This window comes from Harpia harpyja, chromosome 3 (assembly GCF_026419915.1).
Source record: "Harpia harpyja isolate bHarHar1 chromosome 3, bHarHar1 primary haplotype, whole genome shotgun sequence".
NCBI classification, from domain to species: domain Eukaryota; kingdom Metazoa; phylum Chordata; class Aves; order Accipitriformes; family Accipitridae; genus Harpia; species Harpia harpyja.
The window spans coordinates 45207425-45219988 of record NC_068942.1 but is presented as its reverse complement, the minus strand read 5'-3'; the positions used below and the strand labels follow the sequence as shown (position 1 = coordinate 45219988).

The 12564-nt window shown below is 41.3% G+C and overlaps 1 protein-coding gene across 11 annotated transcripts in view; it reads left to right on the top strand.

Moving 5' to 3' along the window:
* The window catches only part of RAD51B (RAD51 paralog B), a 489201-nt gene that overhangs the window by 296075 nt on the left and 180562 nt on the right, over positions 1–12564 (top strand). For all 11 annotated transcript variants that reach the window (XM_052782386.1, XM_052782383.1, XM_052782387.1 and 8 more), the window contains exon 9: positions 4442–4560. In XM_052782386.1, coding sequence (XP_052638346.1) covers positions 4442–4560 — 119 coding nt within the window. The remainder of the gene's footprint in view (positions 1–4441; positions 4561–12564) is intronic.

Below are 12564 nucleotides of genomic sequence, written 5' to 3'. Positions count from 1 at the left end.
ATGGAAGGTTTGTTTTAATTGCATGGGGGGAAACAAACAAAGTTAATCTAGCCCTTGTGTGTAAGTAGGGCTAAGTGTTGTTGCCCAGTTCTACCAGCAACTCCTTCTAGGGCAGCGGAGCCCAGTGTGAGCCTCTTCTTCTGCTTGGAAGCAGCACTGCAGGCCTCAGTTGAAGAATCACCCTTTCTTCTTTGGTTTGTTTTTCCCCTGGTTGTGGAGAGGCACTTACTTTGCATTTGACTCAGACCACAAGAACCTTTATTTTCACTTGTGACAGCTGTTCAGTGAGAGTGAAGCAGCCAGTTCCTCCTTTATGCTTGTGATCCAGAACAGATATGGTTTCTGCTGGTGTCTCTGCCAGTGCCCTGAAGAGCTTAATTTCACAGGAGACGGTAGAATAGGTACCTCGTGCAGTCCTTGGCCTGTCTGCTGATGTGCCCTTTGAAGATCAGTTTAATGCTAGTTCTTTTTGTGTGAGGAAGGAAGGAGTGTTTACAGGAATTGAAATCACCACTTCATTTTACTTAAGCTGGATCTGAATGTGTAAAGCAGGGGTTGTTCAGAGGTCTTCTCCCACCCTTCTAGCATGCATCTTCACCTCCCCATGCTAGGATCCCATCTCTGTGCTTCTGGACACCCACTCCCTTTTCCCACATACAGCATCCATAAACTGAGATCTGCGACCTTTCTCTCATCTGTCTGTCAGCCCTGTTTTCTTACTCTCCTTAGTTCCTGTGCTCCTTGTATCACCCATGTCCTGAGCAGAAACCATCATGCTAGCAGTGACTGGAGTAAGAGCTGTGCTCTAAGCAGGGTGGAGAGATGGGAACTGCTGCCTGTCAGCTGATTGCACGTCGCTGGCTCTCTGGAAACATCCACGCCACAGCATGGATAAGCACCTTTGTGTCACAACTGGGAGCTTTTGCCCCATACCACTCTGAGGTGATTCAGGTTGGACAGTTTGGGGACCTCTGAGCAGAAACCAAAGTCCCTTATGAGCCTGTTTTCTTCTTGGGCCAAGGTTGGTCTGATACTCCCATCTCTAAGTATGAAACTATCAGGGTTTGGAAGAACAAGGCAATGTGTGCTGAAAAATATCACTCTTTCTTTGAACAATACTATTTATGCACTTCCTTTGTCCAGTTCATTAATGACTAAGTAGTGGTTGAAATAACAGAAAAGATAAGTCCAAGGTTTTTTTAAGACCATGTTTGAATATAAATCTGTTTTCTTAACATATCCTCTTTCTTTCCTCTGAGACATTTACTATCTTTTTGTGTTTAAAGCAAAGACAAGGAATGAAGCATGTGCTGTCACTGCCCTTGAACTTGTTTGCAAATCTGGTGCTGCTTCCTCTTCGGTTTATTTCACTTCTTGTCAGTTTGCCTCTCTGTCTGCCTAATGCATCAGCTTACAGGAGGATCCCTTATAAAATGGAAGCCTTTCCTGTGAGGCATTCCTTTCCACCCTGTAAAAAGTCTTTGCTGTAAATTTGCTCCAGGCTTACTAACCACTTTGTACCAGAGTCATAAATTTGAATAACTTCACAGAAGAGGATTTGCCTGGAAGCGGGTCACACAGACAGCCCTCTTCAGACAGGGGCTGACACAGTATGGTACAGTGGGCTTTCTCCTGTATAATAAAGTAAAATAAATGGCAGCAATTAGCTTGCTTGTTCTGCCATAAGCCTTACACCTCTATCACTTCTGTTCACTTTGGGAGAGGTTTTAGGCCTGGAAGGAATGCAGAATTAGGAATTGCTACGGAGTGATATCTCTGTAATATCAGCAGGCTGCAGACATTTAACTGCTTAAATGCCCAGCTCAGGATTGCAACAGCAAGGTGTTACTCCTCCTGTTAGCTAATAGCAGAGACACATAATTTGAGGGAAGTTTGGATGTCGATTTTGCAGCTGTTTTATGACAACAGTAGCTAATTCTGGAATGTCCAGGCTTTTTGTCTGTAGTCAGAGGCCCCCAAGCAGCAGTGGGTGAATTGTTTCTCGATGGTGTGGAGCAGTGGCTTCCAGCTGCATACAGTGGTGCAGTTACACCAGCTGTGAGGGGAACACCTCCACACCCACCAGAACTTACACTTAGCTGCTTCACTTGAATTTTGTGATTCCTACCCATTTCTAGCAGGTGGGAAAGAAGGACAATGTTGAATACAGGAGGAACTTGCAGCTTATTCCACATGACAAAGAGAGAACTGCAAAATTTTAAAACTGCTTCACTGTCTTTCATTCTCCCTTAGCCTGTTCATACAGTAATGGCATTTTACTTTTGTGGTGTTAGCACAAAAAAAAAAGTTTGTAGAACTTAATGAACTTAATTAAGTAACTTGGTTTAAGTAATTTTAAGGGAATGGAATACACACCTCCCAGCACCCTGCTTTAACACTTGAACCTGTTCTCTCCTCCAGCTGGCAAATTAAATCCAAAACGTAGATGAAGAGAAATTATTATCATCAGCACATCCACCTTCCCAATAGAGATGGGTTAGACTAATTAGCAGAATAGCATTCCAAGTATGGAAACTTCCAGTTAGGTGCTCCTGTGGTGAGTTATTCAGGTGGAAGTTTGATGCTTATCAAGATATTAATACCTTTGTTTTGAGAAAAGAAAAGCAGCCATTCTTGCTGGATTGCACAACTATAGCCTGTTTGCAGACTAGAACAGATGTTGTTCTGGAGAAGCAAGTGTTGTGCATGTCGCAGTGAGTTCCCGTGATGTGGGAAGTGATTCAGACAAGTACAGAGTCCAGACTCTTGTCAAACTATTGGCTTGAACCAGGTGCTTCACTCATTTCTTTTGTAGACCTTAAACATTTAAAGACCTAATCCAAATCCCGTTGATGTTAATTGAACCTTGTATTACTTAGCTGGGGAGGTTTGAGGTCTTCGGCTGAGTCCTGTAGCACACTGCGGTCATTCCAGGCCCTTCTCTCCAGCCCGCTGCTCTCCTCTGCCTAATGCAGTCTAATACAGTGTCCTTCTCATTGCTTGCAGGCTACCAGCAGTGATACAAATAACGATTATTACTGCATGCCAACACTTTTGGTCTTACCCTTTACTGGATATTTTTCCAAAATAAAAGCTTTAGTGAATGAAGAAATTATGTTTCTGCTCTGAATAGTTGTGGGGGGAAAGTAAAAAAACCCACAACCTTGCAAATGTAAAAGCAATGAAGGGTTTTAAACCTGAATCTTCCAGAAGCTCCGCTGGGCCATGAGATGACTTTGTCATCTCAGTACAGTATTGCTTCCAAAACCTAGTACTTATAATTTAAGTTTCAACATTAACTGTTGCATTACTGATCATTTTGACAAAAACATAAGGCTGCCCTGAACTTTGTATTGCAGAGTAAGTGTCTGGTCTAACTTTAATTGACTTAGTTGACAAGATTTTCATGACTGTTCTGGGGAAGCAGTTTTGTTGCCTGATAGATGACAGGAAGTTCCGTGACTTTAAATCTAACTTTCTCTCATTCAGTCATAGCTTTTAACCATATGGACTGTCTGCCTCAAACAGTTCAATTTTCAACTTGCACATGATCATTTCTACTGACATAACAATTGGGATTTTGTTTCTGAATTTCCTTGGTTTGTCCGGCTTGCTCTGTTCTTGAAGTGTCTTTTGAAGTACAAACAAGTCACTCATCTATCTGTTCATCTTACACAGAACTTGTGGTAAGCAAAGATTAAGGTCTCGGGCACCTACCTGCCTGCGTATGTATATGTGTGTATGTATGGGTCTCTGGTTTCAATATGAGAAAGCTCAGGTGCAATGGCAGTTCAGCAAGCTGGATCATGTGGCATTATTGGAAACACTTCCTTATGTTGTCATTGCTGATTGCAGCAAAGTGCATTTTCCTTCAGGGTTATATAAAGTTCATGTGATTTCAGAGACACCAGAATGGTATTTACAGCTAAGGGGCTCCCTTCTTTTGCACATCTTAGAAAATGTGTAGGATGCCTGATGGCATGAAGCAGTATTTTGATTCTGCTCCTTTAGCTTCCCTTTTTGTTATGTCATTACATGCTGTCACTCTGCTGGCCTGCTTTCCTCTCCTCTGTGCCCATAGAAAGCTGGTTTGCTTGGGGATAGAATATCTAAAGAGGAAAAGGCAAGTGTCCCCCATGTATGGTGCACCTCCAGATATTTAGAAAATGTACCGGTCTCTCCAAGAAGGTAGGTACTGCTTTCAACATATCCTTAATTCTTGGCACTTTGTCTAGGTATCAGAGGGTGAGATGAAGAACTCACACTGCAGTTGTATAAATAAATCAGAAAGGTGGGAAATTCATGTGATAGTGCCATCTATTAAGTTCCAATTGTGATTACCTAGCTTAGGGAATGATCTGAGATGACTGATTAGAGTTTCCATGACGAACCCTTCTCTGTGGCACAGTCCTGATGCAGTTTCTTTCATATTTATCTTCAGGAGCTTCTGGAAGTGGGAAGAGGGAATCTGGTTGTGTGACAGCAGCCCTTGGCAACACATGGAGTCACAGCGTCAACACCAGGCTCATACTACAATATCATGACCTGCCGACAAGACAGGTGAGAACTTAACAGTGAAGAGAATTTAAATAAAGCTACACCAGCAGTGCTTGGTCGGATGGGCTAACTGTGTCCTTCAGCCTCTGTGGTTATGCCACATGTGTTGAGAACCTGGCACTCTACAGCCAATTGCTTATTTTGGGTGGGGGGCAGTGAGTGTGCTTTGCTTTTCAGGGACGGCCAGTCCTCCAGTGCCTCCCTATGTTAGGATGGGCTTATCTGAGTCACAGGACCTAGCATTGGCCTGTTGGCACAGACATACATGTTCCTTGAGCTTTTAGTGCGTTTCATGTTGTGGAGATGAAGGGTAATCCTTAATGTGCTGCCCTGCGCAGGGATTTTGGGGCAGTTTTGCTGTCGTCCTTCCCACTCTTTGTGCCAGATTTCAGCTGTGACTGTTAGGACAGGGAGCACTCTATCTTCTGCAGCTACTGCTTGCAAGTGGAAGCTTGCTGCCTGCACCAGCAAGCTTAACTTTGAGCAATAAGTATGGTACCAATTTTCCAGAAGTATGCCTGCAAAAAGGAAAATGCTTACCCTTTTCACTAAGAGACTTCATGCTTTTGAGTGAAATATAGTAGCAATTTTGACTGCAATCTTCACCTCTTAATTTAAAAAAACTGTGAAAAACTAGGAGGCAAGACATTTGGAGTTTGATTGAGGGAATAACTTTTTTTTTGTTTTTAAGAACATCATAACCCATGATCTCATCTGTCCCTTGGGATATCTGTGGTTATAATCTCATTTGGCTTTGTCTATTCTGTTTTTGCATTGATGTAACTCCTTCCAAAGGCTGTGACCCTCAGTCCTAATGTTATTGATTGTCTGCCCATTAGAGAGCTGTCAGAAAAATTGCTATCCAAAATTTGTACCATCTTCCTCCTATAGCATTATTATCCATGTGCGTTCAAATTGGTGCTCCTGGTTTTACTGCCCCAACACAAGGTTTCTCACTTTTAGGTTGCAGTCTTTAGAGCCAAAGGAGAGGAAGCCATCCTGTTTTAATCTGCTCATTACAAGTAAAATTATAATGATTGCACTTCTGTTCCTGCGAGTAGTGGGCACGGTGAAGCAGTGGTAGTCCTCTGGACAATCAGGTAGCAGGTTAAGTGTGTCAAATGCAGGTAGAAAAGGCATCTTCTGGACTCTCTTCTAAAGACCATGCACAGTTGTATAGAAACATGCTCTTACTGCTGCTGCTCTTAGAAGTTCTCTATGTTCTGCTTCTTATTCTGGTCTGTAATGAGTTCTCCTTTTCTACATGTGTGTGCAAAATACAAAGCTGTTCACAAATTTCCTGGATCGCTTTGGAGGTACATGAGAGGTGGAGTTGGCAAAGGGAAAAGGGCAGAAACTGGGCTCTGTGCTACTTCATGATGCACAAAGTTGGCTAAAAACGATTAAGAACATTCTTCTGGTGGTGGAAAGAGGGAGCAGTTTTCCTAAAGAACATTTGGATATTAAATGTAGTTTTCTCCTGATTTTGTTTGAGAAGTAATAGATCGCAAGTGTATGAAATATTGGTTTTAACCCTTTAAAAATCCATTATAAAAAATATATTATGATCTGCTTTAAAAAAAGCAGAATTTTACTCTGTTCCTAACTGGGTTTATCAGATGCACCACCTTGCTTGCATGTGAAGCCGTGGGCTCATTCTGTTTTAGTTAAGCAGAAGAACTGTAACTACAGTGAGGAAAAACAACCTTAAAGTAAATGTTAGTGTATAGTATTAAAAGCAAAGTAATTTGAAACAGAAGTGTGATATAAATAGTGATATGTCTGTGAAGTCCATGAATGAAATGGGATATGTCCATGATGTCCTGTAAGTATTTTCCTGTTGCTGGTATCTGTGTCCTTTTTTTTTAGATAAATTCTCTTTTCTTAAAGTCATAGAAATCTTTCAGCTAGACATGCACTTTCCAGTTAGAGGAAAGCATCTAGAATTACCCTACCTGTAGCAGCATTGTATTGATTAAATTACTATCGTTTTACACACATATGTTCTTTTATAATTGCTTTATACCCACTTTCAGAAATGAATAATGAATTGTGAATAAAGGTGCCTCAGTTCTTGAAATGCCATTTCAGTCATCGTCAGGCGGTTCTGCCAGGAGGTGTTGGATATCAGTGCTTTGAAAATTGGCACTTTTTAAGGAAGCTTAACTTGGAGGTCCAAAAATTCCCAAGTCAGTAATCACTTTTACAAATTCTCATATTACTGTGTTTAAAAAAAAAAAAAAAAAAAAGCCTGTGATTATCTGTGTAGTCCTGGTTTTAAAGTGAAATTCTGCCCCAGGAAATTAATGAAAGCACACAGTTGTTCTGGAGATTTGGGTGAAAAGTAGTGCAAAAACAAGTTTTCCCTGCTTTTCACAATCTGTAACCCTGCAGAATCATTACTGTTCAAGGAATAACCTGTGTTTTGTTCTGAGTTGCACAGCAGACACAATTTTTTCTTTCAAAAGCTAGAATTCATTCTTTCTTCATTTGACCTCCTGAAGATGTTCCTCCTCGCTCTACTTTCTCTTCTTTCCCTGGAGGAGCTGGTGCAGTAGTGACAGTCTGAGGGATCTTCCCTTACATCTAACTTCCATGGTAGTAGAGCCACCGTGCTAATCCTCACTGGGAAATCCTACCCATCAAGACAGAAAGCACCTCTTGAGATGCACTGGTCCATGAAGCCAATGGGTGGTAGTCTTCAAAATGTGAAGTGATAATGTAATCCTTAAGGAGGATTCAAGCAAGCAGTTTTCCAGAACCATAGTATCTTCTGGAAAGGCCAGGCCACTGGGCTGCTAGATGCTTGTTCTTAGTCATGCAGTATTCATTTCTGGGAAAGCTCGGGGACATAGTCTCTGTTCCTGAAATTTTGGGGCACGCCAGGGTAGGCAGGTGGCAGAACAAGTATGCAACAAACATAGGGAAATTAAGCATAGAATTCCTATACAGGATTTTTTTTATATATTAAGTAAAAGATTCCTTAATTTTGTTTGTCCAGCAGACATTTTTTCAGCCAACTATCCCTTTTTCTACCCCACCCTCTGTATGTCTGGTGAACATGAATAAGACAGCAGCCAATTCAGCAAATAATGTAATTTCTGGGACATCCTGCCTGCCTTAAAATCAATCAGGTTTGCTTTATTGCTTGGGTAGGAACAGATTTCTGAACAAACAGATGAACTTTCCTCTTTTGCCCCCTTCTAGAAGCCAGTGTTCTGTTTTTTGTTTCCTCCAGGACAGAAGCAATGCCACTGGGGCAGGGCAGAAGGAAGTTTCCAGTCTTCATTTTAATTCATTATGCCACCAAGACCCACAAGCATGAATAACAGTAGTTATTCAGTAGTCTTTTAACTGCTGAAGTGGGACTGAGCTGCATGACTTCCACAGTGGCATGGTGGCATAAGAGCTTGGGAGAATGCGGGAGAAGTTAATTGTTTCGCACAAATGGGTTCATTAAGAGAATTTGCTATTATCTTTATGGATACTGATACTTGGTTCTCCCTAAGCACTCTTGTAAGTAGTTAACCATGACATTTGTTTTCCTGAAATCCATACATAAATGTGCAGACCCTTTGAGTTTGGGCCAAAACCAATGGGGCTGCACTAGAAACTGTCAGACTCCTCAGTTACCCCTATATGTATAATTATCCTTTCCTGAACTGGAGTCAGCAGGCTTGAAGGTTACTGTTTTCATGTGTGCTCAGCTGTCTTTGGTGGACAGCATGGTAGGGTTTAATTTGTTGACATGCTATTTTTAACATTTTATTCTTGTCTGTTGGAGACAGGGTGCTGGATTAAGTGAGACACTGGCCAGATCTGGTATGGCAGCTTCTATGGGGCTGGTTTATTTTATAGTTTTCAAGGGATTTGTGAGACTCATAGTATTGTTTAATGTCTATAAGGTGTTTTGAAATTCTCACATGGAAAGTGCACATAGAGGTGTTATTTTATAACAAATCAGTGTTTTCCTGTGGTATTTTCAAGAAAGAGCATTTAGAATCATAGAATCATTTAGGTTGGAAAGGACCTTTAAGATCATTGAGTCCAACCATTAACCTAGCACTGCCAAGTCCACCACTAAACCATGTCCCTAAGCACCTCATCTACACATCTTTTAAATACTTCCAGGGACCGTGACTCCACCACTTCCCTGGGCAGCCTGTTCCAATGCTTGACAACCCTTTCGGTGAAGAAATTTTTCCTAATATCCAATCTAAACCTCCCCTGGCACAACTCAAGGCCGTTTCCTCTCATCCTATCACTTGTTACTTGGGAGAAGAGATTGACACCCACCTTGCGACAACCTGCTTTCGGGTGGTTGTAGAGAGACATAAGGGCTCCCCTCAGCCTCCTTTTCTCAGGGCTAAACAACCCCAGTTCCCTCAGCTGTTCCTCACAGGGCTTGTTCTCTAGACCCTCCACCAGCTTCGTTGCCCTTCTCTGGACACGCTCCAGCCATGAGCAGCCAGTTTCTCCAGGAAAATGCTGTGGGAAATGGTGTCAAAGGCTTTACTAAAGTCCAGGTAAACAACATCCACAGCCTTTCCCTCATCCACTAGGCGGGTCACCTTGTCATAGAAGGAGATCGGGTCGGTTAAGCAGGACCTGCCTTTCACAAACCCCTGCTGACTGGGCCTGATCCCCTGGTTGCCCTGTACGTGCCGTGTGATGGCACTCAGGATGATCTGCTCCATAACCTTCCCTGGCACCGAGGTCAGGCTGACAGGCCTGTAGTTCCCCGGATCCTCCTTCCAGCCCTTCTTGTAGGTGGGCGTCACATTAGCTAACTCCCAGTCGACTGGGACCTCCCTGGTTAGCCAGGACTGCTGATAAATGACTGAAAATGGCTTGGTGAGCACTTCCACCGGCTCCCTCAGCACCCTTGGGTGGATCCCATCCAGCCCCATAGACTTGTGTGTGTGTAAGTGGTGTAGCAGATCACTAACCATTTCCCCTTGGATTGTGGGGGCTTCATTCTGCTCCCCATCCCTGTCTTCCAGCTCAGGGGCTGGGTACCCAGAGAACAGCTGGTCTTAGGATTGAGATACGAGCTGGAGCTTTTAAGCCATGCCATGTGAGCTGTTGTTCAGCAGTTTTCTTGCTTCAGGTAAAGTGTTTCAAATGCATATGGTGACTCATTCTTAAAAAACAAAACAAAAAAACCTTCTCTCATTCAGACTAATGCCAGACATAACTTTTATTGTGTCCTTGGTTACAGACCAGCTGTTTTGTTTTGCTCTGCTTACTATCATATGAATAAGCCCTGAATAAGCATTCCAAAATTGCGAGGGTGAAGTAACCATGGTACTCGCTGGCATGGGGAAGGGCTGGGAGAGACCCAGGGGGAGTGGGGATGAAGTTTTACGTTTATGTGACTTGCTAAGGCCAACTGCCATGATTCTTCACCTTAAATTTGTTATAATTTTAGTGAAGCAGTTCCTTCAAATTGTACAGATGTTTGGCTGTAACTCTACCAGTCATTGAGAAAATATATTAAAAATAGAAATAATGTAACTTGTTGCAGTCATGAGGATTTCAGAGCATAAGTGAGACCAGATCTATATCTCCCTGTAAAACGTTGAAGGTAGTTATGTGGACTCTGTAGCTGTTGGATAGCTGTCCTGTTTTAAAGATAACACCAGGTGAGGTTTTCATTCATAAAAAAGGGAAGCAAATAAACCATAGAAAATAAAACAATCTCAGACAAAGTGAGTAAGCTGTGGAGAAGAAACATACACCAAGTACTACTATCTGTGGTTAACACTTTCTAAATTTTCCTTAATAATCTGGAGGATAGCAAGTACAGTAATGAAGTTTGGAAATGGCATCCGTATTTTATGTGTTGAAACATAATGGAAGATTGTAGCCTCATACCATAAAGGGTTCTAATTACTTTGGTGAGATGGTAATATTTGCTGGGGACAAAGAAGAGGCAATGAAATGTAGTCAGACAGAACATGTACTGAAATCACTCTGAGATGGAGGGAATAAGGTCTGATACAAATAAAATACAAACAGCATAGGTGTGTTTTTTCTTCTATTAACTTTGTAGCAGTTATAGCTACCTACTAAAGCAAATGAAGAAGAAGAAGAAAATGCAATGAAAAAAAGATATTTTTAATCATCTTAAACATAGTTTAAGAGTCAGATGAGGCGGATGGAGATGGCCACTAGTGTTGAGAAATGTAGGCAAAAAGCTTTTCACCTACTTCAGTGGGAGCAGAGGAGAAGCTAGTTCAGTCTATGACAGTGGGGCAAGAAAGAGCCCATAGAGAACTGGGCAGTGAAATCAGTGTTTGGCCAAAGGAGGTGACTGAGGATGTGTGAAGGTTGCCCATCGTTATGTGTGAGGCAAGAAGTATTCCTCTTTACATTGTCTTCTGCTGAGCTAGAATTTGGGGAGACTCAGAAGAAGAAATCTCAGTACCCGAAACAAGTACAGAAGAAAGCTCTGCATGTGGCTTTTTAGCAGTATTTAGACAAATGAAGTGCCATTCAGCGGCTGCAATCCGTGTTGGGAAAACCTGTCTTTATAGGCTACATGAATCACGTACATTGTACAGTAATGCAGATTATGTACCTAGTACAATACTTTTTTTTTCAAGTGTTTAGACGTGAGAAAATCTGCAGATGGTAGTGGATAATGAGGTCCAGTAAGCAGTGATAGAAAAGGGATGTGGCAATTGGGTTGTTTTAAAATGGAGGTAGTGTTAAGTGTGTATCTGTTCTAAGCTATCTTATTATATAATGTGCTTATCGTATGGAAAATCAGCTCTGTGAAAACAGGAAGAGGTTTTTTTTAATTATTTTTTTTTTTTAAGATAAGAATGATGGTATGGAATCATGCAACGGATAGGAAAATTTGTAGGAAAGTAGAATTATTTTCAGGTGAGATTAATTTTTTATAGTTCTCCATTACGGAGTATGCTGCTTTTGAAGAAATAGCTGTGGAAAGACTGCAGGAGCACGTATTTGAATTCTGTAAACTCTTCCTTTTAAAGAAATTTTTTTTTCTAGGATACACGGTTTACTTCAGAGACTTCTGCCTCACCTCTGCTATCGTTTGAATGTTTTGAATCAAGACACAATGAAAGGTTGTTACGGCCTCGAATTTCCATGCATGTGTACAAACCACATCCTTTAAAATACACAAAGAAGCAGCTTATGGGTTTTTTTCTGATTAAAAAGGCTGTAGACTGATAACCCTTATGACAGAAAGCTTTTGCTTATCCATAGATCATATACAAGCATAAGTGGCAATATGAACTTGAGTTGCATGTGAACAAGATGAAACTGGACACAGTGCACAACTGTAGCATAAACAGATGATTATCGACACAGTATGATACTGACTTAATCCAGCAAAAGTGCCAAATGAAAGGATGCCATAAAAACAGAGAAGGTTCATTAACAAGTATTTGGAGCTCAAACATCACTAGGTCACTTACTTTCCCAACTTGTGTGTTTGTTCATGTGTGTGTTTGCAGGAAGCTTCCTTCTTAATGGACTTGTGGAAAATGGTCATACAATATAAACATCACTGTAGCCCTGTCTACATTAAATGGGACTGGATTTATGGCCCTCTCCTCTTAACAGGACACTTTTATATAGAGGAAAATGTTTCCATCCTTCTTGAACAAGAATTCATTTACTCAGGTGCTTATATAACACTAATCAATTTGTTATCTAAGAATCTAAACAGAAATTAAAGGACCATAGATAAAATGGAAAAGAACAAAAGAGAACCTTTAAATAGTTCATCTTTTTCTCTGTCCTTTTTTTAATAAGCATTGCAAGTTTTCTTAATGAAAATTATTCTAATGTTAGATTGACAAAATATAGCAGCAGCTGTGCAAACTTCAAACTCATAGATCCGTAGTTCAAAGCATCCTAAACAGATAAGCAGGAACATCTTTGAGGCAGAGAGGCAAACTCAGTCATTAAGTTATACCAAGTCTTCCTACTGAGGCTGGTGGCAGAGGTGGGTACTTTCTGTTAGGTATC